We start from the raw sequence: 26,420 nt of genomic DNA, 5'->3' as shown, positions 1-26,420 counted from the left end.
TAGTTGGTGAAAAGTTGGTGAAAAGTTGGTGAAAAGTTGGAGAAGGGGAAATGTAGGTTGGAAATTAAGAGGAAATTCTTTGGGGTGAGGGTGCTGAGCCCCAGGTTGCCCAAGGAGCCCCTCCCAGTGCCTGAAGGGCTCCAGGGAAGCTGGGGAGGGACTTGGGACAAGGGCCTGGAGGGATGGGCAGAAGGTTATTTGCTTTAATTGGAAAAGGGGAAATGTAGGTTGGCCATTAGGAAGAAATTCTTTGGGTGAGGGTGCTGAGCCCCAGGTCACCCCCAGAAAGCTGTGGCTGCCCCATCCCTGGGAATGTTGGAGGTTGGATGGGGCTTGGAGCCCCCTGGGCTGGGGGAGGGGTCTCTGCTCATTCAGGGGGGGCACTGGGGGGGCTTTGGGGGTCCCTTCCAACCCAATCCCATGGGAATAGGGTCCTGGTGATGAGGTGGGGCAGAGCTGAGCCCTGTGCAGGGGGAGCTGGGGACAGCAGAGCCTTGGGGGGGGTTTGTGCTCCCCCCAAGCCCAGGAGGCTCCAGGCAGAGCTGGGGGTTGAATTCCCTGCCAGGGGGGCACAGGCAGAGGGGTTTGTCCTGGGGCAGCACTGGAGGGACAGCAGGAGCCTCCCTGTCCTGCTCTGGGGCAGGAAAAGGGGGTTTTCTGTCTTGGGATTTTTGCTTTCAGCTCAGGCTCTTGTAAGGAGTCAGAAAGTGTTTTATTAATTATTAATTATTATTTAATGTTATAATAATTTTATTATTTTCTTATATATAATATAGTATACTAATAAAATTGTAATAATTTAATAACTATTAATTATATTATTAATATATTAATATAATAAATTAAAATTATAGGTAAAATTAATATTATTAATTATAATCCTGAAATGAACAGCAAGTTTCTCAGGCAGTGGCTGCTGCTGGGACTGATTTTAGAGTTTTTTATGGATTTTAGGGTTCCCTGTTTAGAGTTCCAGGCAGAGCCTGGGGTGCAGAACCAGGGACACTGCTGGGTTCTGAGGGACATTTTGTGCTCCAGAAAGAGAAAAGGAATAAAGAGGTGACACCTGGAACCCTCCTTTAGGGAGGAGCAGACAAGAGAAATGACCAGAATTGACCAAACAGAGGATTCCATCCCATCCACATCAGATTTGGGATAAATTGGAGGGGTCACCAGGGTCAAACCCCTTCCCTTCCCCTTCTTCCCCTCTCCCCTCTTTGCTTCAGCATCCTGGGAGGATTCCATCCCTTCCTCTGCCTCTGCTCCTGATCCTTTCCAGCCTGGATCTCTGTCTTCCTGCCTCCAGCTCCCAACTGCTCCCAGAATTCCAGCCTGGACTTTCCCAGGGCTGCCCTGCAGCCTGGGTGGTGACGTGAGAGTTACTGGGGGAGAGGGGGGCAGGAACCTGGGATCAATTTTTCCTGGAGATTTGTAGAGATTTGGTAATTTTTCCTTTTTATCATTACTCTTCCATTAAAGCTGGGTAGTTCAGTTTCCATCCCATAAATCTCTCTCCCTTATTTTTTTTTTTCCTTTCTTTATCAGGGAGGGGATTAATAAAGAGCATCAATTATTGGGGTTAATTCCTGGGGCAGTGTTGAACCCTCCTGCTGCTGCCTCTGCCCTTTGCTCCAACCACAGCCCAGGCAAAGGGCAGAGCTGAGGGGAAAACTCAGCACCCCAGGGAGCAGAGGTGGAGCAGGGGGGATTCCTTTCACCTCCAGACCTCAGGTTTCAAGGCAAGATGTGGAGGAGAAGCTGGGATTGAAGGCTGGGAAAAGTGAGCAGAGCAAAAATCACCCCAAGAGGCAGCAGCTTTGGGGTTCTGAGCAGGCACAAACCCTTCTTGCCTGACCCCAACACCTAACTTTGGATTTTTTTTTGATTTTTTTTTTTTTTTTTGCCCACTGGGTCTCAGGTCCAACCCAGGCCCCAAAGGAGCAGAGTCCTTGGGTTGAGGAGGTTTTGGGTGTTGGTGTGGGGCCTCTGCTCTGGTTGGGAGTTTGAGGAGAGAATGGATGAGAGGAGGAACCATGGCTGAGAATAAAATACCCCTTTCTGCAGTCGTTTCATGAGGAAATCTGAGCCTCCAGGCTTCTGGGCCAGGGTGGGGTATTTGGCCTTCAGCTTTGCCTCTTCTGCTCTCTCAGGGCTGAGGGTTTCCTTCTCTTGGGTGTCCTGAAAAAGAGAGAGGAGGGGGTAAAGTCCCAGGGAAACAGGACACAGCTGGGAAACCCCAAGCCAAGGTTCAGCTCCCAGCCCTGCTGCTGCCTCACCCAGCCCTGCCTCACCCAGCCCTGCCTCACCCAGGGATCCCTGGAGAACCCATCCTGGGGATTTTGGGATCATCCCAAAGCAGCTCTGACCCCCAAGATCTGCAGCAAAACCTCCAGGAGCTTGTGCTGACCTTGGGCTTTGGGAACTGCTGGAAAATGTCACCAGACTGCTGCACAAACCTGAGCAGCACCACTGCAGAACTGGGGAGCAATGGGGTGCTGGGAGGGCTCTGCCAAGATCATGGAATGATTTGGGATGGAAAGAACCTCAGAGCTCGTCCAGGGACCCCTCCCCCAGCCCAGGGGGCTCCAAGCCCCATCCCAGCTCCAACATTCCCAGGGATGGGGCAGCCACAGCTTCTGGGGGTGACCTGGGGCTCAGCACCCTCAAATTAAAGAATTTCCTTCTAATGTCCAACCTCCATTTCCCCTTTTCCAATTTCAAGCCACTCTCTAATGAGAATATATGATACAAATAATGAGAACTCGGGGTGAGATCCAGAACCAGAGAGTCATGGAATAGGTTGGGTTGGAAGGAACCAGAAAACTCATCCAGTGCCCCCCTGCCATGGGCAGGGACCCCTCCCCCAGCCCAGGGGGCTCCAAGCCCCATCCAAGCTCCAACATTCCCAGGGATGGGGCAGCCACAGCTTCTGGGGGTGACCTGGGGCTCAAATTAAAGAATTTCTCCCCAAGATCTCCTCTCCATCTCCCCTCTTGCAGCTGGAAACCCTTCCCCCTCGTCCATCTCTCCAGGATCTTTTCCCAAGTCCCTCCCCAGCTTTCCTGGGAGCTGCTCCAAGGGCTCCCTCAGGCACCCCCCGCGCCGCCATGGAGAGCGAGCTGCCGGAAGTCCGGCCCCCGAACCAATGAGAGAGCGGCGTTCGTCAGACTGACAGGGGGAACAACCAATCAGCGCGCAGAGCTAACAGCGACGTGCAAGCCGAACCCACGGGAACCGAACCGAACCGGCCCGGCGGGGGGGGTCACACCTGTTTCTCCTGCTCCGTCTCCTCCTCTCGGACGCCGGTACCGAGCGGGGCTGCCATGGCGGAGGGAGGCGGGAGGGGAAGGCGCTGCGCTCCCTCCGCTCCGCCCGGCCCCGCGCTCTGCTCCAAAATGGCTGCCACCGCCCCCCTGAGTCCTCCGCTCCCTGACGGGCAGCAGCGCCACCCAATGGGCGCCGAGAGGCGGCCGCGGTGACATCACCCCGAGCCAATCAGCGGCCGCGGGGGGCGGGGAGAGCGGGGAGAGGCGGGCCGCGGTTGCCGCCGGCCAATGGGAAGCCCCCTCGTGGGCGGGGCTCAGCGGACCCGGACCCGCCCCTCAGCGTGGGGTTGGAGAAGAGGAGGAGCCAGGGGGAACCGAACCGAACCGAACCGAACCGAACCGAACCGAACCGAACCGAACCGAACCGGGACGGACCGGACCGGACCGGACCGGACCGGACCGGACCGGACCGGACCGGACCGGACCGGACCGGACCGGACCGGACCGGACCGGACCGGACCGGACCGGAAGGAACGGAACGGAGCGGGACGGAATCGGATCGGGCCGGACCGAACCGGGTTGGAGCACGCTCTGGCCAGTGCATCCGGAGGCAGCCGGGACCCGGAAGGTTCTGCCGAACCTGGCAGCGAACCCGGTACCGGGGGGGAGCTGGTACCGCCCGCTGGATCCACCCCGGGGAACCCGCAGCCGGAACACGAACGGCACCGGTACCGCCGCGAACCCGAAGGAGGCTCCGACCGAACCGGGCCGCTGCCAGAACCCCCTCCAAAAAGCCAAGCCCGGTGTCGGGGAGGGACCCGCCCGGGATCCTTCGGGATGGAGGGAAAAAGGGAACGGAGGAAAAACGGGAAACGGCGCGAGGCTGGAGCAGAAATCCGGGATTTTCACTCATAAAAAGGGGAGGGGGACACAGCCCGGGGGGGGGGGGGGGGTGACACCGATTCCTGGGGGGGACACGTGGGGGGTCCCCATCCATGGACACGATTGTTCCGGGATTTGGGTTGCCCTGGGACCTTCCCTTCCCAAAAAATCTGCTCTCCCCCCGTCCCAAAGTATCCCCCAAGACCCCCCCAAGACCCCTCCCAGCTTCCCGGGGGTCTCAGCAGCTCCAGGGAATCCGCTTCCCAAGGAGGGAAGAGCTGAGTGTGGGAATGTCCCAGAGGTGGGAGGGAAAAACCTTGGAATTCTGTTCCTGCCTGGATTTGGCTCCCCGGAGCAGCCCAGGAGGAAGCTCCCGGTTCCAGGAGTGATGGAGGGGAGGGAAGAGACCCCCCCGAGGGGGTGGAGATGGGATCCCCCCTTCCCACAACTGCTTGGAATTCTGTGCTCAAATCCCATGGGAACGCTGTGCCCAATCCCTTGGGAACTCAGTGTCCAAATCCCTTGGGAACTCTGTTTCCAATCCCTCGGGAACCCTGCACCCCATCCCTTGGGAATGCTGTGCCCAGTCCCTTGGGAACTGTTCCTAAATCCCTTGGGAACTCTTGTACCCAATCCCTTAGGAACTCGATGTCCAAATCCCTTGGGAATGGCATTTCCAATCCCTTGGGAATGCTGTGCCCAAATCCCTTGGGAACTCTTGTACCCAATCCCTTAGGAACTCTTTCCAATCCCTTGGGAATGCTGTGCCCAGTCCCTTGGGAACTGTTCCTAAATCTCTTGGAAACTCTGTGCCCAAATCCCTTGGGAACTGCTTCCAGTCTCTTGGGAACTCAGTGTCCAAATCCCTTGGGAACTGTTCCCAAATCCCTTGGGAACTCTTGTGCCCAATCCCTCAGGAACTGTTCCCAAATCCCTTGGGAACTCTTGTGCCCAATCCCTCAGGAACTGTTTCCAATCCCTTGGGAATGCTGTGTCCAAATCCCTTGGGAACGCTGCCCAACCCCCTCAGGCCTCGTGTCCAGGGGCTGAGTCTCCCCCGTCTCATTTTGGGTTTTTTTGTGGGTTTTTTTTCCTGGTTTTTTTCTTTTTTTTGGGGGGGTTTTTTTTGTGGGTTTTTTTTTTTTTCTTTTTTTTTTAGGATTTGTTAAAAGCCGCCAGCACAGCCCAGATCATCTCCGCCCCCCCGGGGGCTTTGGCAGCTTCCACCTCGGGATCCAACTCCAGGAGATCCTTGGTCCTGTTCATGGCCTCCTCGTATTTCTCCTCAGCCAAACCGGAAAAAACATTTTCCAGGACGTCCGAGGAATGAGCCAGGACCAGGAGAGCCAGGATCCTGCGCTCCATGCGCCGGGGGTCGTTCCCCCACCTTCCCAGGACACTTTCCTGGAGTTTTTTCACCAAACGTTGTTTTTCCGTGGTGTTGCTGACGGGGTGGGTGGTCAGGTCAAAAAGGAGGAAGTTTTGTTTTTCCGTGGTCAGAATTCCCTTTTCCACCAAACCCTTGGCGATTCGTTCCCGCACGTTCCTCAGCTGGTACTGGAGCTTGAAGGGGTTCCAGGTCTCTCCTGCAGGGAATTTCACGCCAGGAAAAAGGAGAATAACAAAATAAGCTCTGGGGCTCGATCCCAGCGTCCGGGAGGATTCCAGCTCTGGGATTATTTGGTGTTGGGAATTTTCTGCCCTTTTTTGGCCTGATTCTGAGCCACTCCGCCCGTCAATCCCACTTGGAATGGCTTTGGAAAGCCCCTAACACCCAGCAGGTTGGGAAAAATAAAATAAAATAAAAAAATAAAATAAAATAAAATAAAATAAAATAAAATAAAAAATAAAATAAAAATAATTAAAAATAAAAATAAATAAAATAAAATGAAAATTAAATAAAAAATAAAATTAAATTAAAATAAAAATAATAAAATAAAATTAAAAATTAAAATAAATAAAATAAAAATAAAAATAAAATAAAAAATAAAAATAAATAAAATTAAAATAAAATAAAAAATAAAATTAAATAAAAATAAAATAAAATATAAAATAAAAAATAATTAAAAATAAAAATAAATAAAATAAAAAGAAAATTAAATAAAAAAATAAAATTAAATTAAAATAAAAAAATAAAATAAAAAATTAAAATAAATAAAATAAAATAAAAATAAAATAAAAATAAAAAATAAAAAATAAAAATAAATAAAATAAAATGAAAATAAAATAAAAAATAAAATTAAATAAAAATAAAAAATAAAAATAAATAAAATAAAATGAAAATAAAATAAAAAATAAAATTAAATAAAAATAAAAATAAAAAAATAAATAAAATGAAAATAAAATAAAAATAAAATAAAAATAAAATAAAATTAAAATAAAATTAAAATAAAAAATAAAATTAAAATAATAAAATAAAAATAAATAAAATAAAACAAAAATAAAAAATAAAATAAAATAAAAAATAAAATAAAAATTAAAAAAATAAAATAAAATAAAATAAAACAAAATAAAATAAATAGGCAAAGGGAAGTGAGGGTCAGGTCTTTCACCACCAAAAAATAAATAACAAAAAAGGACCCATCCATTCAGTCTCCCCCTTTTCTGCTGCCAGAATCCCACCACTTCCCATCCGGACGGGAGCAGCAGGGGAAGGGCCCAGCCCTGGGAACTGGGGGCCCGGGAGCTCTGAACTGGACGCACCGGTGAGCAGCTCGATCCAGCCCTGCACGGTTTCCGCAGCCTCCGCGGCCTTGATGTGCCTGAGGGTCTCATCCAGCAAAACGTCCCCCGTGGGCGCGTCCGACTTGAGGAGCACCTGGAAAAGGAGAGGGAAAATCCTCTGGGATGAGGCTGAGGCAGCTCCTGCTCCTCCAGCCCCGGGGCAGGATGAGCCCCCCCAGCCCAGCTCCGGGGGATCCAGCACCTTCCTCTCCAGGAGTTTTTTCTTCCTGAGGGAAAGGGGCTCCAGGTGGATCCGGCCCCGCAGGGTCAGCTCGATGAGGATGCCCCCCCGCAGGCCTGAGGAGATGCAGTCATTCCAGAAGGAAGTGTAACCCTGGGAATGAGAGAGGGAATGAGGGAGGGAGGGAGGGAGGGATGGGGGGAGAGAAGGATGGGGGAGAGGGGGGGGGAAGGATGGAGAGAAGGAGGGAGGGAGAGAGGGAGGTGAAGGGAGGGATAAAGAGAGGAAAAGAGGGATGGAGAGAAGGAGGGAGGGAGGGAGGGATGGGGGGAGAGAAGGAGGGATGGAGGGAGAGAAGGATGGGGGAGAGGGGGAGGGAAGGATGGAGAGAGGGAGGGAGGAAGAGAGGGAGGTGAAGGGAGGGATAAAGAGAGGAAAAGAGGGATGGAGAGGAGGGAGTAAGGAAGAGGGAGGGAAAGAGGGATGGAGGGAGGAAGGGAGGGAGGTGAAGGGAGAGAGGGATGGGGGAGAGAAGGAGGGAAGGATGGAGAGAGGGAGGGAGGGATGAAGAGAGGGAAAGAGGGATGGAGGGAGGGAGAGGAGTGAGAGAAGGATGGGGGAGAGGGGGAGGGAAGGATGGAGAGAAGGAGGGAGAGAGGGAGGTGAAGGGAGGGATAAAGAGAGGAAAAGAGGGATGGAGAGAAGGAGGGAGGAAGGTAGAGAGGGAAAGAGTGATGGAGAGAGGGAGGGAGGGAGGAAGAGGGAGGGAAAGAGGGATGGAGAGAAGGAGGGAGGGAGGAATGGATGGAGAGAGGGATGGCAAGGGAAGAAGAGCTGGGAAGGGGAGCTCTGCCAAGCCCCCCCACCCCTCTGCCTCCCGGGCCAAGGGGAGGAAAGGGCTTTTCCCACCTGGCAGCCCCAGCCCAGCCCCTCCCTGCCCCAAACTTCCCTGTGACCTCTGCAGTCCTGGCTCTGCCCTTCCCGCTGCCCCCAAAGCCACCCGGGCACATCCCAGCTCAGCCAAAATCCCACCAGGAGCAAGTCCAGGATGAGCCCTTTCCCCCGGGATGCTCCAAGCTGTGGATGGACACCAGTGCTGCCAGGGGCTGCAAACCAGAGCCAGGAGCTCTGCCCAGCCCCAGCCCCAGCCAGGAAACCTCCTCTTTTCCTTGGAGAAAGCCCTGCCCAGCACCAGGCATTCCCTGAAAGCCAAAAGCTGAGCCAAGAATTTCCTCTTCAGGACAGGAAAGGAAAAAAAAAAAGTTTCCCTGCCAGCACAGCACAAACCCCAAGTGCCAGCCCAGAGCATCCCAGCTCCTTCCCGCTCAAATCCACCCCCAGGACTTGGAAGAGAAGGTTTCCAGCCAGGGATGAAGGGGAGGAAAATACAAAACACTCCCTCCCCCCCCCCTTTCTCCCCCTTCAGGGTTGGGGTGCAGGAGTTTGGGGGCAAAGCAGGGGCTGGGGCTGCCTGGACCTGGCACTTTCCACATCCAACTCCAAGCCCTGTCCCGCAGGAACTGGCCCAGGACAGGACCCTCGTCCTGGGAAAAACAAAGCTCCCAAACCATTTGGCATTTGAGAAAGCAACAAAGAAGGTGAAGAGGTCTGGAAAACAGAACCCACCAGGAACCCCCATGGAATCGGGGTTTGAGATCCTGGGAAAAGAAGGAAAAAGGGAGATTAGGATGAGGGGTGTCAGACAGATAAAAGGCAGCAGCAAAAAGGAAGGGAAGAGACAATTCCCACCTCCACTCTGCATGGGACAGAGTCCTGGGCTTAAATTGTGGCCAAGGAGCTGGCACCAGGAAGAAATCACCTTCCAGAGAAGAAAACCCAGGAATAATTTGCTCCTGGCTGGAGCAGGCAGGGCAGGGAGCTCTCTGCCCCTTGAGATTTCAGAATATCCCACTGCTGCTTCTTGGGAAAAGAGCTTCCCAAGTTTGCAGGGATGGGACAGCCCAGGAAACTTCTTTTTGTTGCCTTCTCCCATTTATTTTTTTTCTCCCCTGCTCAGAACCAAAACCCAACGAGGGTCACCAAGGCACCAGGAACACCACAGCCTGTCCTAACCCTCTTTTTATTGCTCTTTTTCTCTGGAGATGGGGTGGGAGGTGAGGAAAGAAAGGGGAAATCTAACAGCTCCCAGGAGACTGCAGCCAAAGCAGCCTCCCATGCCCCTTTCTGAAGGATAAAAAAAGAAAAAAAAAAAAGAAAAAAAAGTCCATGTGGGTGAAACACTCGTGTCCAGGGTGTGTGTTTGTCCAGAGCATCTGCACACCAGGCTGCTGGGCTTGTGTAGCTCAGGGAACCATAAAAGAAAGAAAGAAAGAATAAAAACCCACCCCACTTTATTTGCTTTCTTCCTTTCCTTGTGAGGGAAGACAAAGAAACCTTTCATCCCTGCCCTGCCAACTTCCCTCCCTGGGGGACACTCAGGGGTTTCACACCTGCCCTTTAGGGACAAGTTGTCCCCAGGAGGGTGTGGAGGTGACTGGAAGTTTCAGGTCAGTGGCCTGGGAGTGCTCGTTACCCCCAGACAAGTTGAAAGGAATCAAAGAAGGGAAAAGCTGCTGGAATCAGACTGGTTCCAAAGGCCGGGCTGGGGGGCAGCCAGCTGCTTCCAGATGGACAGACTGGTTCTTAGAGGAGTGAAATGACACTTTGATCTCCTTGGATTTGGCTAAAATTATCTTGGTTTGGTTTGATTTGGTTTTTTTTCCAATTATCAAACCATAATTGATCGAGAGAGCTGGGAAAAGGCATTGCCTGGGAGCCCAGCTCAGCTCCTCTGCTCTTCCCTTGGAGAGAGAGGAATGCAGAAGGACAGGATGGGGGGAGGCAGAGTCTGATAAGGGTGGGGGTTTTTTTCTCTTTGTTGTGCTCTCCTAACTTCCTGGTGGCTGAAGATCCATAAACCAAGCCGAGCACACAAAGCAGAGCCCCAGGAAGCAAAGCAAGACCACACTCCAAGGCTCCTCTCAAATATTTGCTCCAAAATTCTTTGCACTCTCCTCTTCCTTCCCCTTTGGCTCAGCAAATCCCGGAGCTTATCTGGGTTCATCAAACAGCTACAACCAACCCTCTGTCACCCAGACAAACCACAGCTCTCCCCTCCTGGATCTGCCAGCGTGGGCCACGTCAGAACCCAGGGGCTGGGAAGGTCCACAGGAGGGCAAGGCACCAGCCCAGGCTGCTTCAGCAGCAGGGCCCTATGGAAAAAAAAAAATAAAATAAAAGGGTGAGCACCTCACGGGGGCTTGATTTCAACCCAGAGAAGCAGATGAAGAGAGACCCCTGATTCTGTGAAGAAGAGGAGTGTGATTCTGTGATGTCTGATCAGACATCACCTTAGGAAGAAGTTTTCCAGTGTTTTATAGAGGGTGGCTGTGGGTTCCCCATCCCTGGAAGCATTCAGGGCCAGGCTGGATGAGACCTGGGCTGGGTGGGAGGCACAGATGGGGTCTGTGACTCCAAGGTCCCTTCCAACCTGAGCCTCTCCATGATCAGACCAGCTCTGACAACCACGGTGTCTCCTTCTCCTGAAGACAGGCTGGCAGGAGCTGCTTCTGGAGCTGAAAATCTGCATTTTTAGGCTCTTCTCTGCTCCTCTCAACCCAAGAAGCACCTTGGGCAGCTGGGGAAGGAATAGGAGCCTGGGAGGCTTGGTAGGAAGAGGAGCCTGGGGCTGCCCCAAAGAGCTCCAAGTGATGCAAGGTAAGAGCCAAGCAGCTCAGAGAAGTCCAGACAAGAATTCTTCTCCTTTCCCCACGCCTTGTTCTGGACTGAGCTGAGAAATGAGTTCTTCCCAAGCTGGTAAGCAGCCAGCAGGTCAGTGTGACCCCCAGTGGGGAACAACCCCCAGAACACAACCAGCTGAGAAGTTCATCCATGCTGCCAGGGAAAGCCACTCAAGCAGCACACCCAGGGGAGATGAGTGCCCAGGAAAGGTGATTCCCAGCCAGCCCTGCTCCCCTCACACCTGGAGCTGCACAATTCCTGCCTGGCTGAGGGAATCAGCAGCCTGAAACCAGAGCTGGGGCTCCCACCTCCTCTGCCATTTGTTCAGCTTCTCCTCCACCTGCTTCCAACTCCCCAGCTGCCTTCACTCAGGAACCTGCCCCTTGCTGTTTTTCCCACCTTGTTTTTTAACCAGGTCAGAACAGTCCTGGGTGTTCCTCTTGCAGCTGGTAACTTCAGAGAGGAAACTGGACCCTGTGTCCCCTGAGGCTCCTTTTAGCCCACGTCCTTGGCCCCAGCAAAGGACAAACCTCCCTTTGCTGCCCCAAAACACCACCAGGGATTCACCCCTGGCCTCCAGCTCTCTCTGACAGTGGCAGAGCTGGTGGGACAGCACCCAGGGCAACCTCCAGGGCTGAGTTCAAGCAGCAGATGGAGGTGGTTTGTGTGAAGCAGGATGGCTTTGTTGGAAGAGGAATCAGGAGGGGGACCCCGTGCAATCCCTTCTGCTGCTCCCTGAGGATCAGAGAATCAGAGAATCCTAGAATTGGCTGGGTTGGAAGGGACCTCAGAGCTCATCAAGTCCAACCCTTGCTCCACTCCCCCCATGGGCTGTGGTTCCCAGCCCATGGCACTGAGTGCCACATCCAGGCTCTTTTGAAATATCTCCAGGGATGGAGAATCCACCCCTTCCCTGGGCAGCCCATTCCAATGGCTGAGCACCCTCTCAGTAAAGAAATTCTGATTTCTCCTCCTCCTCCTGCCCCCTTTACCTGCTTGTCCTTCAGCCCCAGGAGCAGCACCTCCTCCATCAGTGTCAGCCGGATGTCTTTGGAATCATCGGGATCATCCTCATTCAGGTCCCTGTCTGCAGCAGCATCTTCCTCGTCCCCGGGTTTCTTCTCCGAGCTCCTCCCCAGCTCGGTCCGGCGGCTCCGGTGCGTTAGGGTCGTCATCTCCCCCTGCGGCTGAGCAGAGGCAAAAACCCAGCTCTGTCCCGCTTCTAAAAGCCCTGAGCCCCAAGACCCAACCCCCCCGATAAACCCCGAGACCCCGATAAGGACGAACGGGACCCTCTCTCCGGGCTCTCCCTTCCCGAGACGGCCGCGGGGTCCCGGGAGATGCCGGAGCGGGAGAACCCAGAACCCTGCGGGGTCCCCTCCCCTCGGGGCTCTCCGGACCCCGCACCCACCACACGGACGAGGTCCTTCCCCCCCCCCTCCCCTTTCCGGGACCCCCGGGTCACGCAGAAAGCACCAAAGCATCAGCCCGGGCCGCGACCTCCACGTTGGGGTTCGCGCTGCCTGACAACCCCAAACCCCCCCCCAGCAGCAGCGAGACCCCGCAACTCCTCCCCGAGCCCGGGGGGTGGCGGTGGGGGGGTCGTGGGGGGTGTTCAGCTGTGCCCCCCCCTCCCCATCCCCATCCCCATCCCCAAGCAGGGAGCCGAGGCTCAAGCCCCGCGGTCCCGCTTACCCCCGCTCGGAGGGTTCTTCCCAAACCCTTCCCGTCCCCAGGATCAAACTTCGGGGTTAGGGAAAAGCTTCCTGGAGAACCGGGGGAAGGCGGCCCGGCGGCTTCCGGGGCTCCGGGAAGGCGGTGCCGGCGAATGGGAGCGGGGACGGGCGGAGCCTTCACGGAACCGGCGGGGCGGGAGCTGTCCCCGCATCCCCTCCCGCATCCAGAATTAAACCAACGCCGTCGTTCCTCCCCCACCCGAGGTCTCAGTCCCGCGGGGGAATGTGCTGCTCCCACACCCCGTGTTGCCCGGTTGGTCTCGGCCCGCTCGGAACCGCGGCCCGCACCGGGCCGGCCCAGAGAACCGAGGTGGGGGGGAAGAGCTGGAGTGACCCCAGCGCTCCCCGCATTTATTTTACCTCCCCGCAAGTACCCCAAGAAGCACAGAACTGCACGTTAATTAAGGACTTTTCTTTAATTAAAGCCATTCGGAACTGAAAAAAAAAAATCAAAAAATGCCAAGGAACGGTCAGGTCCTCCCCCCCCACCATCCAAGGGGAAAACCGGGAACAGCTTTGGGTCAGGAAAAGCAAAGGCACCGCGGCTCCAGGACACGCGGGTTCCTGCTTCATCACCCGGCCCAGATTTTGTCATTCCAGACCCAAATCCTGCCCCGGCTGTACAGAAATTCCTGCGTTCTGGCATGGGAAATGTCACTGAGGGGGTGAAGGCTGCGTTGCTCCTTCAGCCTGGCTGAAAAGCCAAGAACCAACCTCCCCCTCCCAGCGATCCTGGCGGAAAAAGCAGAAACTGGGCTATTGGTGTAACTGTCACAGAACCCTGCAGAACCTGCTCCAGAACCTGCCCGGAGGCAAAGTTCTGGATGAGGAGTTGCTCAGCTCTGAAATAACAGCCCCAAGTTACCACTGGAACCTCACCTGGTGTGCAGTGAGTGTTGCACAACCAGGAGTGAAAACACTTCCCAAGTGGGACCCAAATCCCCCGAATTCCCTCAGTGCCACCTGCAGTCAGGTCCCTTCCCTGTCTCCTGGAAATTCTGGTTTCCTCAGCTGTCCTTTTTGGCAGATTTCCTTTCCTTGAAATGCTCTCTCCTTTGTGACCACCCAGAGAACAGAAAAAAATCCCTAAAAAATATTTAAATTCCAACATTCACATTAAACAACAAAATGGAAGGGGTGGAAACACCCAAACTCTGGGAACAAACAGCAGGGAGAAGGGGATCTAAAACTGCTCCTTTGGTTCACTGATCTTTCTCCTTTTTGGCAGCATTTCTTGACTTGACAAAGGTTCAAACTGATGAACCTGCAAAAGAAAATAAAAATGGCATTAAAGCTCCACAGTGCTGGGAAATCCAGCTGGGTGCCAGCCAGAGCTGCCTGCAGGCACCTGGGGTGACCTGGGCATGCCCTGCTCCCTGCTAAAGGAGCCTGGAATAACACCTGGATCTTATTTTCTTTTGATTCATATTTAAATTCTGGTAGGAAGTTAATTTACAAAACCTTTTTGTAACAAAAAGGCTGAGCCTGTAGTAAAAAAAAAAAAATACTGTGTGTGGGCCTGGGGTTAAAGTGCAACAATTTTATTCTGCCCCAGGCAGCACTTGGCAAAAAGACTGAATCTCCTGGTTTAATATTCAGAATTTAACATTTCCACTTCATTGGTTTGTTGCACACTGAGAGCCTTTTCCAGACCCAGCTTTCACAGACAGATTTTTAAGATTTTAAGGCCAATTTCTCTTCTGGGTTTCTTCAGAACATTCTGCTGAGGGAATGAATTTTGTGTGCTCCTGATTGAGGATTGTGCTCCTGAGCTTGATTTCCTTCAGCCCTTTGCAGAAATCAGGCAAATAACTGAGTAGAGAACCCACTGCAGCAACAAGAGCTCAAAGCAGGGGGGAGGTTGGAGCAACCCATCCTCAAGAAGAGATGGAATCAATTCTAATTAATCTCTCCCAATTTCTGCTCATTAGGTCAATGCTGAAGCCTTTAACTCTTTGGGATGGATCTTTTTACATGAATATTTCAATGGAATTGTAGAAGTTGTGAGAATTTCACCCTGTCAGCATGAAATGGATTAAAGCTTAAGAGTTTTAGGCAGTGTCTGGAAGAGAAAAAGGTGTAAATAAGAACAATTACAAAGAAAAGAACTAAATAAAAATGGTACTAACAGTGCTGGCTTGAAATATCTTCCCACTTCTTGTCCTGCTCTCTGACATGTGAAGCTCAGATGTCTTACTTGCCAAATGATCAACCTAAAAATCAGGAGAAAATAGGTGTTCCCTTGTGTAAAAATACAGATACTGAAGGCTACAGCAGCGTGCAGAGAGCTCTGGCTCTCTGAAATTTAAATTTCAGAGAAAATCCACCTAAGTCAACAGCACTGTTTACAAGTGGATGTGCCAAAAGATCCAAGCATCAGTTATTTTTAGACAAAAAGTCACTCCCAGCTACCTAAGGCTCTTCTGTTTTAAAAAAAATCCTAAAGACCTGTTTGAAGTATTCCTCCACGTTTCCATTACACCATTTTTCTACAGCCAGGGGACAGAGCTTGAGTTTTAAGCCAGGTAATTAACCTGCATTTTCCCTTTTAATCCACTTTTCACCAAGTTTTGGTCTGTCAGAAGCAGCAGGGAAATTGCTCTTGGGCAGAGTGTTGAGTTCTGGCAGTTCATGAACTGGAAATGTATGGACACTAATTAATTAATTAATTAATTCCTGTTTCTCTTGGTACCACTCAGACCATCTGCTGGGTTTGCAAACCCTGGTGCAGAGGCAGAGCCCTGTGTCAGTGCTTGTGATTGCTTCAGAGCATGAACTGGGCTTGGAAGGCACCAGAAAAAGTGAAGTGGAAAAACATTTTATTGCTGAAAATTCAGCCTGTGGTAAATCAACCTTCAGCAGGTTCCTCTGAACCCCTCCAAGGAGGAAAGAAGCTTCCCCAAAGCTCCAGTAAAAGCTGAAAGGCAACCAAGTGGAATTTTCATACCTGAGGGTTGGAAACATAGGGGGGACTCTGGGGCTCTCCAGCCTTTGGAGCTTCCTCTTCTTCACAAGCTAAATTGGGTCCTGTAAAAAAAAAAAAAAAAAAAAAAAAAAAAAGAAGATAAATATATAAAAATAATAAAATAATACATATATAATATATTAAAATAATAAATAAAGCACAATGCTGACCAAACCTTCACCACTGAGCTTTTAGAATCATAGATTCTGACAGAATCTGACAGATTTTGTTACAAGGAACTTGGGCACTTCACAAACCCAGGGTTTCAAAAGGGTCCTCAGCTCCTGAAATCAGAGATTTCCCATCCCAGCCTCCTCCCTCAGGCACCTTTACACCAAACTCTACAGATTTACACCCAGGATCTTTGGGAGTCGGGGGCTTCAGCCTCAAACTCATTTGTAACTCTGCTGCTGAAGGCTCAAAGCATGAGCTGAACCTGGACACTGGTTTGCTGCTGTTTCTAATCAATGTTGCTTTTTCTTTTTTTCCCCTTTCCTTTCCCTTCTTCCCTTTCCCTTCCCTTTCCTTTCCTTTTTTCCCTTCCTTCTCTTTCCTTTCCCTTCTTCCCTTTCCTTTCCTTTTTTCCCTTCCTTCTCTTTCCTTTCCCTTTTTCCCCTCTCCTTTTTTCCCTTTCCCTTTTTCCCTCTCCTTCCCCTTTTTCCTTTTCCTTCCCCTTTTCCCCTTTCCTTCCCCTTTCCCTTTTTCCCCTCTCCTTTTTCCCCTTTCCTTCCCCCTTTCCTTTTCTTCCCTTTCCCTTTTCCCCTTTCCCTTTTCCCCTTTCCTTCCCCTTTTCCTTTCCCCCTTCCCCCTTTCCTTTCCCTTCTTCCCTTCCCCCCTTCCCCCTTTCCTTTCCCTTCTTCCCTTCCCCCCTTCCCCCTTTCCTTTCCCTTCTTCCCTTCCCCCCTTCCCCCTTTCCTTTCCCTTCTTCCCTTCCCCCCTTCCCCCTTTCCTTTCCCTTCTTCCCTTCCCCCTTTTTCCTTTTTTCCCTTCCCCTTTTTCCCTTTCCTTCCCCTTTTCCCTTTCTTCCCTTTCCCTCTTTCCTTCCCCTTTTCCCTTTCTTCCCTTTCCCTCTTTCCTTCCCCTTTTCCCTTTCTTCCCTTTCCCTTTTCCCCTTTCCTTCCCCTTTTACTTTCCCCCTTTCCCCTTTCCTTTTTCCCCTTTCCTTCTTTTTCCCCTTTCCTTTCCTTTTTCCCCTTTCCTTTCCTTTTTCCCCTTTCCTTTCCTTTTTCCCCTTTCCTTTCCTTTTTCCCCTTTCCTTTCCTTTTTCCCTTTTCCCTCTTTTTCCCCTTTCCTTTCCTTTTTCCCTTTTCCCTCTTTTTCCCCTTTCCTTTCCTTTTTCCCCTTTCCTTTCCTTTTTCCCTTTCCTTTCCTTTTTCCCTTTTCCTTTCCTTTTTCCCCTTTCCCTTTTCCTTCTTTTTCCCCTTTCCCTTTTCCTTCTTTTTCCCCTTTCCTTTCTTTTTTCCCCTTTCCTTTCCTTTTTCCCCTTTCCTTTCCTTTTTCCCCTTTCCTTTCTTTTTTTACAGAAAGTAAAGGCACAACACCCAGGTGAGGGGAACAGAATTTAAATCTGAGGAGGCTGCATCCAAATCACTGAGGTTTTGTTTCAACAACATCAAGAAAAAGGGGCACTGACTGAACAGACTTGAAAAACCTCCAGAGATGTTACCTGGAGCTGCTGAAATATTTACATTATTCCTGTCTTCCACTCCATCATCCCCATCAGGCTCTTCCTAAATTAAGGAAAAGGTTAATTACTTATTGCAGATCCCTTCTTGCAGTGAAATGCTGAGGGCCAGAACTTTTGGGATGTATTCTCAGTGGAACTGAAATAATTAAATCTGCCATGAAATGTACAAAATTTACTTCTAAACACATGAAATTTCCTTCTAAATTGAAATTTCCTTCTAAGTTGAAATTTCCTTCTAAGTTGAAATTTCCTTCTAAGTTGAAATTCCCTTCTAAGTTGAAATTCCCTTCTAAGTTGAAATTCCCTTCTAAATTGAAATTCCCTTCTAAATTGAAATTCCCTTCTAAATTGAAATTCCCTTCTAAATTGAAATTCCCTTCTAAATTAAAATTTCCTTCTAAACTGAAATTTCCTTCTAAACTGAAATTCCCTTCTAAATTGAAATTCCTGATAGGTGGTTGATTTTTTTTTAATGCAAGCACCCATTTAATTCAACCACCAAGAAAAACATCTGTAAAAAAAAAAAACACACTAAAATTGGGAAAATTGGTATTAAAAGAATAATACCAGTGCATTACTTGCTGGCTGTGAAAGAGCTCAGAGGGAGGCACAGGTTTAGAGGGTCTGATTTCCAGCCACAGATCCAATGCCCAGTGCCCTTCAGGAGAGGGTTTTGTGTAGGGCTGATGCTTCCACTTGATGCTCCTGAAAATCTTTTCCAACCTTGGGAAGATTCTCTGATTCCATTGGTGCCCCAACTGCCCCCAGAAATTCAACCACTGGCTGCCCCAGCCCACCACACCCTCCCCAAGCTTCATTTTGGGCTTTTTCCACAACTCCCCCAGGGAAAAAAATCCCAAACCAGAAGGGAGCTCAACTCCAGCAGCAGCATCAGGGCTGCACAAGTGGTGCCCAGAGCTGCCTGGCAGCAGCAGCTTCCAGAGGACAGGTACAGGAGAGCTCCAGGGTTTGGTTTGTTTTTTTTTTTCTTGTGCCTTCCATGTGGAGCTGAATCCAAAACCCCTCCACTTCCCACCCTGCTGCTCCCCTTCCAGCCTCACACAAACACAAAACCCAACTTGGGTCTCTGGGGCTTCACCAGTGCCTGACTGCTAAGTGGAAAAGCAAAATGAAAGCAAAAAACGTGCTGAAAAACCTGTGGTCTGGCTTAAAGACAACCTGAGTTGTAGAAGAGATGCAGCAAAGCAATGAAAGCAAAAAAAAAAATGTAACCAGAACGTTTGTGCTCTTACATTCATGTCCTCATTCCCTTCTTCTGGATCATCTCCATCCAGCTGGAGCACCTGGAGAGGCCCCTGGCTCTCCCTGTGCTTGAGGATGTTTTTATCAACGTTTTCCATCCGTTGCTTTTCAGTTGTGACTTTGACTTTCAGCATGTGGAAAGGGGTTGGCACCTCCCCCACGTTCAGGTACATTGGCTCCCCCTCAAAGATCATCCCCTCACACTCCCCCTCCTTAAAACCAGGAGGTTGGTAATCAGAGGGTGTAACTGCAGGGAAAAAGAAAAAAACCTCATGAAATGCAACACATTCTTGTAGAAATGATTTTTACCATTTATCTGCCACCCAGGTGGGGGGCACAGTGATTCTTTTCCCCTTTCAGCACAAAGCTACTCCAAAAAAACCCAAAAAACAAAAAAGCCAGGTGCTCAGTATTCAACTAAGTTGGGTTTTTTCCCCTACACAACAGGCAAAACCCAATTAAAGCAATTTGAAAGAGATTATAAAAGCAATACTGATGGTTATAAACACTAATGGTTATAAACACTAATGGTTATAAACACTAATGGTTATAAATAATATTAATATTAATCTGAAAGCAGAACTAGACTTTTAGTCATGCAAACTGGACCTGGTCTGGCAAGCTTGTTGCATCCTAAAAATCCTCAAGAAAACTCCATTTTCCTTTTTCAAACCCAGGGCAACCCCCACCCCAATGAACTCAGGGACATTATTGCCTCACTCCACTCAGATCAAATCCATTCCCCTGGGATTTTTGAAACTCTGAGGTGGAAGAGGCACCTGCAAAATCCCCCTGGAAAAGTCCCAGCCCCCACCATGATTAAAGCTTTTCTTTCAGTTGTTTTCTTGCCTGAACACAGATGATAAACAAAGAGAAAATACCTTCATCATAATAAAAGAGCTTCATGGTCAGGCAGACATCACTTGGCAAGGGGCTGAGGTTTTGCATCAGAACATAAATCTTCCGAATGAGGAGGACACTTGCTTTCTTGGTGTCTGCACAGGTGATTGTGGAATCATTCCTTTTATTCTTGCTGCCAACAGAAAAAGCAAGAAAATGCAGGGGTTTGCACTTCCCAAGATTTAACAGACTACACAAAACCCAGCAGCAGTCATCACAACCACTGCCTCAGCTCTGAGGTGAAGCCCTGCGAATTCCTAACCCTGGGAATGAGCTGGGGATCCTCTGCCCCTTGGAAAGTCAAATCCAGGGACACCACAAAAGCATCAGGATTCAGCAGCTCCTCTGTTCCACAAGTTTTTAAAAGCACCCAGGCTGGAAGAGGGGAAGCTGCTCTTTCTGAAGGCCTCCAAAGTCTCAGCTTTCCCTCAGCTGGCAGAGCCAGCAGGGTATTTGACAACAAAAGTGACTGCAGGAAGATTTGTGCCCTGTGATCCAGCTCCAACACTTCCCTGCTCCTGTTTTCCCAGCAGCTGACCCAAAAACCCACCCCTGGGCCAGCACAAGGCAGGAAACTGAGGCATTTCCCTGGGAAAAATCCCCTCTTTTGGCAGCAAACCCTTTAGCTGGGCTGGTTCCAAACCTCCCTCCCCTCTGCAGGTGGTTATCACCTTTCCCTGCAGGGTGCTGTGAAGCCAGCTCATGGCTTGAATTTCCCAAATTTCCCAAATTTCCCAAATTTAGGTGTGAATTTATCCTAACACAACTAAGGCTGATGTAGCTGGGTGTCTCCTCTCCTCCCACCAGTTTTTTTTTCCATAACTTACAACCTCTGGCAGAGACAAGCACCAAACTCATCCCAAAAGGCCCAAGTCTGCAACATTGCAGCCATTTCTTTTTTTTTTTTTTTTCTCCATTTCTTTTTTTTTTTTTTTTTTTCTCCATTTCTTTTTTTTTCTCTCCATTTCTAAAGCATTTAACAGAGCAGGAAAACTCTTATGAAGTTTGGTAGGTGTGAACTTCCTAGATTTCACTGATTTCTCTGAAAAGAATCCATGTCCTTGGGAAAAGCACAGAGCAGGATATCATTCCAGTGACAGTACCTGCTGAAATCCAGGAGTGGCCCGTTGTGGGTGTACTTGAACTTGAAGTGGTAACATTCTGTAATGGTCTGCAAATAAATCCAGGACTTTAATTAAACTCTGAGCTGTCAAACAAGCTCCTGCTGCTGCTGCCCAGTCACCTCTTAACCTTGTATTTAAAGAAAAAATAACAGCCCAGCTTCCTGATGCTGTAATAATTAAGTGTTCAGCTATGTAATCAGAATAAAATTAAAATTAAAGGTCTACAGGATTTTCCAGGAAGCAGCATGGTAAAAGTACCTTGAAACATCACCTTACATTTTTAGAATTCTCTTAGAATTTTGAAGTTTAGAAGAAAGGTTTTCCTAGGAGGGTGCTGAGCCCCAGGTCACCCCCAGGAGCTGTGGCTGCCCCATCCCTGGGAATGTTGGAGCTGGGATGGGGCTTGGAGCCCCCTGGGCTGGGGGAGGGGTCCCTGCCCATGGCAGGGGGGGCACTGGGGGAGTTTTCTGGTTCCTTCCAACCCAACCCATTCCAAGGTCTCCAGGCAAAGGGGCTTTGAACTCCTCACTGTGAGTTCAGACAAAAGGAGGAACAAGTTTCCAGCTTCAGGAGGGGAGATGGGAGGGAGAAATTCTTTGGGGTGAGGGTGCTGAGCCCCAGGTTGCCCAAGGAGCCCCTCCCAGTGCCTGAAGGGCTCCAGGGAAGCTGGGGAGGGACTTGGGACAAGGGCCTGGAGGGATGGGATGAGGGGGAAGGGTTTGCAGCTGCAAGAGGGGAGATGGAGAGGAGATCTTGGGGAGGGAGGGAGGGAGAAATCCTTTGGGGTGAGGGTGCTGAGCCCCAGGTCACCCCCAGAAGCTGTGGCTGCCCCATCCCTGGGAATGTTGGAGCTTGGATGGGGCTTGGAGCCCCCTGGGCTGTGGGAGGGGTCCCTGCCCATGGCAGGGGGGGCACTGGGGGGGCTTTGAGGTCCCTTCCAACCCAACCCGTTCTGGGATTGTCTGAATTCAACCTTCATTTAACTGGAATCCCCCTGAAAAGCCTCAGACAAGGCAGGGACAGGGTGACACCCAGCGGCCACTGACAGCAGCTCCGTTTTTTTATGCAGTTACTGGGATGCCTCTTTTCAGACAACTCCACAACAGCACCTCGGGTCTCCTGCACCGGCCTGAGAAAGGTTTTTCTGAGCCCAGATATTCAAAGGCAGCTCCTGACATTTTAGGACAAGACTTTTCAGTTGTCCTTTTGCGTTTCTGAACGTGCAGAAATGGGAGTGTTGGGCAGCACTCTGTGTGCACAGGTCTCACCACATCTGCACTGCCAGGACTGAGGCAGGGAAATACCCCAGATTTACCTGAGGGTCTTCTGGGTGGCTGTAGACCTGTGTTTTTAAAAAGAAAGGGAAGATGTTAAGAGCTGCAGACATTTCTAAGCATTTCTACCTTCAAAAAAAGGGCTTTTCAAAGATACTTACTGCTAGGACAATCATTCTTAGCTGTCAGAAACATAATTAAAGAAAAAGAATGTTAAATAGTTTCCATTTCTACTTTCCAAGCTTTTTTTTTTTACAGCTCTGGAAGGCAACAGACAAAACTCAGGGCTGCCTGAAGAGAAACCTCTTCATGTGCTGAACTGCCTGAAGAGAATTCCTACTTCTCCCCAAATTAAAGAGGTTTTTTCTTTACAAAGAGTATTGTCCTGAAGGGTCTGTGCATCCCACATTGGAGCTGTTGGAACATTTACAGCTATTTCCTGAGCGGGAGAGGGGGGGCAGAAAAAAAAAAAAAAAAAAGAAAGACCAGGAAAAAAAAAGAAAGACCAGGAAAAAAAAAGAAAGACCAGGAAAAAAAAAGAAAGACCAGAAAAAAAAAGAAAGACCAGGAAAAAAAAAGAAAGACCAGGAAAAAAAAGACCAGAAAAAAAAAAGAAAGACCAGAAAAAAAAAAGAAAGACCAGAAAAAAAAAAGACCAGAAAAAAAAAAAGACCAGAAAAAAAAAAAGACCAGAAAAAAAAAAAGACCAGAAAAAAAAAAGACCAGAAAAAAAAAAGACCAGAAAAAAAAAAAGACCAGAAAAAAAAAAAAAGACCAGAAAAAAAAGACCCAAAAGCCCTCTAACTACACTGCAGCACGTGGACAAGGGCACAGAATGTTTTGGTGGGTGTGGCACAGCTCAGTGCCACTGAGGGACTTACATATTTCTTCTGCAAGGCATCGTAGCATCCCAACATCCTGCAAAAATCAAACAATTTTGTCCATCCACCACCTCATTTCCAGTTGCTTTTGCACAAAAGTGTTCCAAAAATGGAATTCTCATGTTTAGTCTTCTTAATATTAAAGCCAGAGATAATATTTATTTTATCTCCTTAGTAATGACACCCAATCATCCTAAAATCTTGGCAGAATAAGTAAAAATATAAATCTGTAAATAAGAACCTTCCCAGGAAAACTCAGTACTCCAGCTGCACACTCTAGAAAATGGGAAAAGGGCCCTTTCCAAGCCCAAAAAAGCTCTTTACCTTCTAGAAAATCCTAAAAGGGCCCTTTCCAAGCCCAAAAAAAGCTCTTTACCTTCTAGAAAATCCTGAAAGGGCCCTTTGCAAACCCAAAAAAAGCTCTTTACCTTCTAGAAAATGGGAAAAGGGCCCTTTCCAAGCCCAAAAAAGCTCTTTACTTTCTAGAAAATCCTACAAGGGCCCTTTCCAAACCCAAAAAAAGCTCTTTACCTTCTAGAAAATCCTAAAAGGGCCCTTTCCAAGCCCAAAAAAAGCTCTTTACCTTCTAGAAAATCCTAAAAGGGCCCTTTCCAAGCCCAAAAAAGCTCTTTACCTTCTAGAAAATCCTAAAAGGGCCCTTTCCAAGCCCAAAAAAGACCAGAGAAACCCCTTTTCAAACCACATCATTTGTGTCTGCACCTCCAGACCTGAGGTGGCATTTAACTTACCATTTCACCAGCTGAGTAGAGCCAGGGCAGTTCTTGTCTTCCCTCAGAATTTTGACACAGACATCTCAAAAAAAAAAAAAAAAAAAAAAAAAAAGAAAAAAAGAAAAAAATTAATATACACACTCATTTACTTAGGACAAAATTCAACCCCATTGCTGAGAAAGTGTTGGGCATTCTAAAATGAACTAAATTTAAATTAACTAAATTTACTAAATAAAAATTAATTTTAAAAAAATTAAAATTAAAATTTAAAATTAACTAAAATGAACACAGATTTGGTTGCTGAGGTAGCATTACCACCACCTAATAAAACCCACCAATGAATCTCTTAGTGAGGTTCCCCTCACAGACACTAAAAAGTGCTGATTATCTTTTCATCAAGAAGCCAAGGGGCTTTAAAAAACATTAATTAACTTTGTAACAACCCAACCACAGGAGATTTTGCCAAGAAATCGTGGCAATAGCCTCTTACCATCCAGGTATCTTGTTCCATAGGCACTTTCAGGGAAGATTCCTCTCAGGTATGTGATGCAGGACACAGCCACTGCCAGAAGCCTCTTCACCAGCATCAGGGATTGCTGCTCAGTAGAGATTTTGTTAGGAAACACAACTGCACTCTGAAAGTTAGAAGAGAAAAAAAAAAAAAAGAATTAACCCCTGCTCACAGCCACCAACCTCTGCAGCTACAGTCTGGTCCTACGCCTTTTAATTTCATTAAAAACTAATTATTTGGGTAATTGATGAAGTTCCACAGCCCCCTAACACTTGGTTGGTGCACGACCACAAAGCTCAGACTCAGTATTTTGCTGCTGAGCACCTTTATTCACAGTAAAAAGATTGAATTAGCCTCTGATTTCCAAGTGAAGAAGCATTACAGAGCTATTCCAGCTGAAAACTGATTTTAAATCCAACAGAACGTGCTGAAAAGGACAAGAAAACCATACCACAGCATTCTTCTGCTTCTGAGCTGTTGCCATTTTGCAGATTCTCTTCTGTCTGTAAATAAAACACCTGCAATCAGCACCCACACAGCCCCCAGTCAGCTCTTCCCAAATCACAAGAACCCACAAACACTTCTTGCACCCACCAAGCCCCCAGTTTTGAGGTAACAGAGCAGGAAATTCATTTAATCATCCCCAGGATTAGATTCTTTATTTTCACACCAACACAGACCACCCTATGGGGTAAATAAAGTATTAAATCTATTCATATAAAGATTTCCAGAGGGCCCAATGAGGAGGCTCCACATTTAAGTCACCACCAGGCTTGGGTTGTTTCCCTTGGTAACTCCCAGTTTAATTTCAACTTCCCACATAATTTAGATTAATCCCTCTCCCCTCTGATCCACGTTTCCACAAAGCCTTCAGCCCTCAGAACCCAACTCCCCAAGCCAAACCTTCCCCACCATCTCTAAAAATGGGATATACCCATGGCTACAGATATGGAAAATGCTGTTCCTAAGTAGATGGGCCCTGGATATTAAAGGAAATGGAGCCTAAACTAAGCCTCCACAATGCCTCCTGACCTCGGCAGGTGACTGAACTCAGCACCCCTGTGAGAAACGCAGGGACAGAGGAGCCCCTTCCCCACAACATCACCTCAAGAAAAGACAACGTCTCAAGGTATAAAGCCCCCCCCCCCCAACATGAGACAGAAGGCAAGGAAATCACAGGCAAGAAGGGGGAGGTAGCCCGCAGGAAGGGTGCGGGAAGCCCGCAGGAGGCGAGGACCCGGGCACTGCCCTCAGGCGCGGGATAGCGAGCGCTCAAACGCCGCCTCAGCCGCGCTCCCCCCGCCTCCTGAGGCGCTGACTGACACTGCCTGCGCACGGCCCCCTCCCCGACGCTTTTATAGCGCTCGGGGCCGTGTGCAAGCGGGGGGGCGGGGTCTTCTCTGGCGGCGGCGGCCGTGTGCAGCGTGGCCGTGGAAACTTCACGGGGACGGGGACAAAAACAGGGACAGGGAGAGGGGGACAGAGGGACACGGGGACAGAAACACGGACACGGGGACACAAACACAGGGACAGAGACAAAGACAAGGGCACAGGGAGATGGGGACACAGAGAGACGGACACACGGACACGGGGACAGAAACACAGACACGGGGACCCAGGGAGACAGGGACACGGAGACAGAAACATGGACAGAGGGACACGGGGACAGGGAGATGGGGACAGAAACATGGACACGGGGACGGGGACAGGGACACGGAGAGGTGGACACACGGGGATGGGGACAGGGACACAGGGACAGGGACACATTGCCCCCCAAATTGCCCGTGTCCCCTCAGAACACGCAGGGGAAGGGGGGCAGCTGTGGGACACCGGGGTGCTGCCTGAATAAAGAAAAAATATAAAGAAAAAAATGTAATGAAAAAACGTAAAGAAAAAACAAAGAAGAGGCATTCCCAGGGCACACTCAAGTTTTTTTCTTTTTTTCTTTTTCTCTTTTTTTCTTTTTCTCTTTTTTCTTTTTTTTCTTTTTTCCTTTTTTCCTTTTTTTCTTTTTTTCTTTTTTTTCCTTTTTTCCTTTTTTCCTTTTTTCCTTTTTTCCTTTTTTTCCTTTTTTTCCTTTTTTTCCTTTTTTTCCTTTTTTCCTTTTTTCCTTTTTTTCTTTTTTTCTTTTTTTCTTTTTTTTTTTTTCCCTTTGGAATTCACAGAATCAATCACAGAATCCCCTGCCTTGGAAGGGACCTGTGGGGATCTTCAAGTCCTGGGTTGTGTTCTGGAGTCCCCAAGCCCACAAGGACCCAGAAATCCTGGGAGGTTCGAGGATTTCTGCTCCCAGGTTGGAGCATTGGGATTGGGATTGTTCCCAGTATCCAAAGGGGCTCCAAGAAAACTGGGGGGGGGCTTTGGAGCCGGGGGGGTAGGGAGAGGATGAGGGGAAATGGTTCCAAACTCCAGAGGGGAGGTTTAGGTTGGACATGAGGAAAAAATTCTTTATTTTGAGGGTGCTGAGGCCCAGGTTGCCCAAGGAGCACCTTCCAGTGCCTGAAGGGCTCCAGAAAAGCTGGGGAGGGACTTGGGACAAGGGCCTGGAGGGATG

General features: G+C 49.1%; 2 protein-coding genes across 5 annotated transcripts; both read right to left on the bottom strand.

Annotated features, from left to right (window-relative positions):
* Window positions 1–4,150: 4,150 nt before the first annotated feature.
* On the bottom strand, window positions 4,151–12,642 carry GOLPH3L (golgi phosphoprotein 3 like). Of its 2 annotated transcripts, XM_071727046.1 has the most exons (6): window positions 12,490–12,642; window positions 11,787–11,981; window positions 7,075–7,206; window positions 6,852–6,966; window positions 4,979–5,734; window positions 4,151–4,679 (listed from the first exon to the last, which is right to left on the bottom strand). In XM_071727046.1, the coding sequence occupies exons 2-5, from the start codon at window positions 11,967–11,969 to the stop codon at window positions 5,304–5,306; spliced, it is 861 nt and encodes a 286-aa protein (XP_071583147.1). In that variant the 5' UTR covers window positions 11,970–11,981; window positions 12,490–12,642; the 3' UTR covers window positions 4,151–4,679; window positions 4,979–5,303. The 2 variants fall into 2 exon arrangements, with proteins under 2 accessions (XP_071583147.1, XP_071583148.1); XM_071727047.1 differs by lacking the exon at window positions 4,151–4,679 and having other exon boundaries at window positions 5,268–5,734; window positions 11,787–11,975; window positions 12,490–12,617.
* Window positions 12,643–13,626: 984 nt separating this feature from the next.
* On the bottom strand, window positions 13,627–25,184 carry HORMAD1 (HORMA domain containing 1). Of its 3 annotated transcripts, none has more exons than XM_071727162.1 (14): window positions 25,019–25,184; window positions 24,318–24,369; window positions 23,846–23,990; window positions 23,374–23,437; window positions 22,625–22,661; window positions 21,905–21,925; window positions 21,785–21,811; window positions 20,449–20,516; window positions 19,327–19,478; window positions 18,436–18,692; window positions 17,162–17,225; window positions 15,478–15,557; window positions 14,660–14,743; window positions 13,627–13,794 (listed from the first exon to the last, which is right to left on the bottom strand). In XM_071727162.1, exons 2-14 carry the CDS (start codon window positions 24,348–24,350, stop codon window positions 13,714–13,716), a joined length of 1,113 nt encoding a protein of 370 aa, XP_071583263.1. In that variant the 5' UTR covers window positions 24,351–24,369; window positions 25,019–25,184; the 3' UTR covers window positions 13,627–13,713. The 3 variants fall into 3 exon arrangements, with proteins under 3 accessions (XP_071583263.1, XP_071583264.1, XP_071583265.1); XM_071727163.1 differs by having other exon boundaries at window positions 25,044–25,184; XM_071727164.1 differs by lacking the exons at window positions 21,905–21,925; window positions 25,019–25,184 and having other exon boundaries at window positions 24,318–24,393.
* Between the last annotated feature and the right edge of the window lie 1,236 nt (window positions 25,185–26,420).

This window comes from Heliangelus exortis, chromosome 27 (genome assembly GCF_036169615.1).
Source record: "Heliangelus exortis chromosome 27, bHelExo1.hap1, whole genome shotgun sequence".
Classification (NCBI taxonomy): domain Eukaryota; kingdom Metazoa; phylum Chordata; class Aves; order Apodiformes; family Trochilidae; genus Heliangelus; species Heliangelus exortis.
Note: the sequence above shows the minus strand (reverse complement) of the source record. Positions and strands in the feature narration are given on the sequence as shown.

Coding starts and splice junctions, on each gene's coding strand:
- GOLPH3L (XM_071727046.1), bottom strand. CDS start 11,969: ATGACGACCCTAACGCACCGGAGCCGCCGGACCGAGCTGGGGAGGAGC. Junction 7,207..11,786: donor TGGGGCTGAAGGACAAGCAG/GTAAAGGGGGCA, acceptor TCTCATTCCCAG/GGTTACACTTCCTTCTGGAA. Junction 6,967..7,074: donor AAAAACTCCTGGAGAGGAAG/GTGCTGGATCCC, acceptor CTCCTTTTCCAG/GTGCTCCTCAAGTCGGACGC.
- HORMAD1 (XM_071727162.1), bottom strand. CDS start 24,350: ATGGCAACAGCTCAGAAGCAGAAGAATGCTGTG. Junction 23,991..24,317: donor AGAAGCAGAAGAATGCTGTG/GTATGGTTTTCT, acceptor TCTAACTTTCAG/AGTGCAGTTGTGTTTCCTAA. Junction 19,479..20,448: donor CCACTCCTGGATTTCAGCAG/GTACTGTCACTG, acceptor TTCTGTTGGCAG/CAAGAATAAAAGGAATGATT.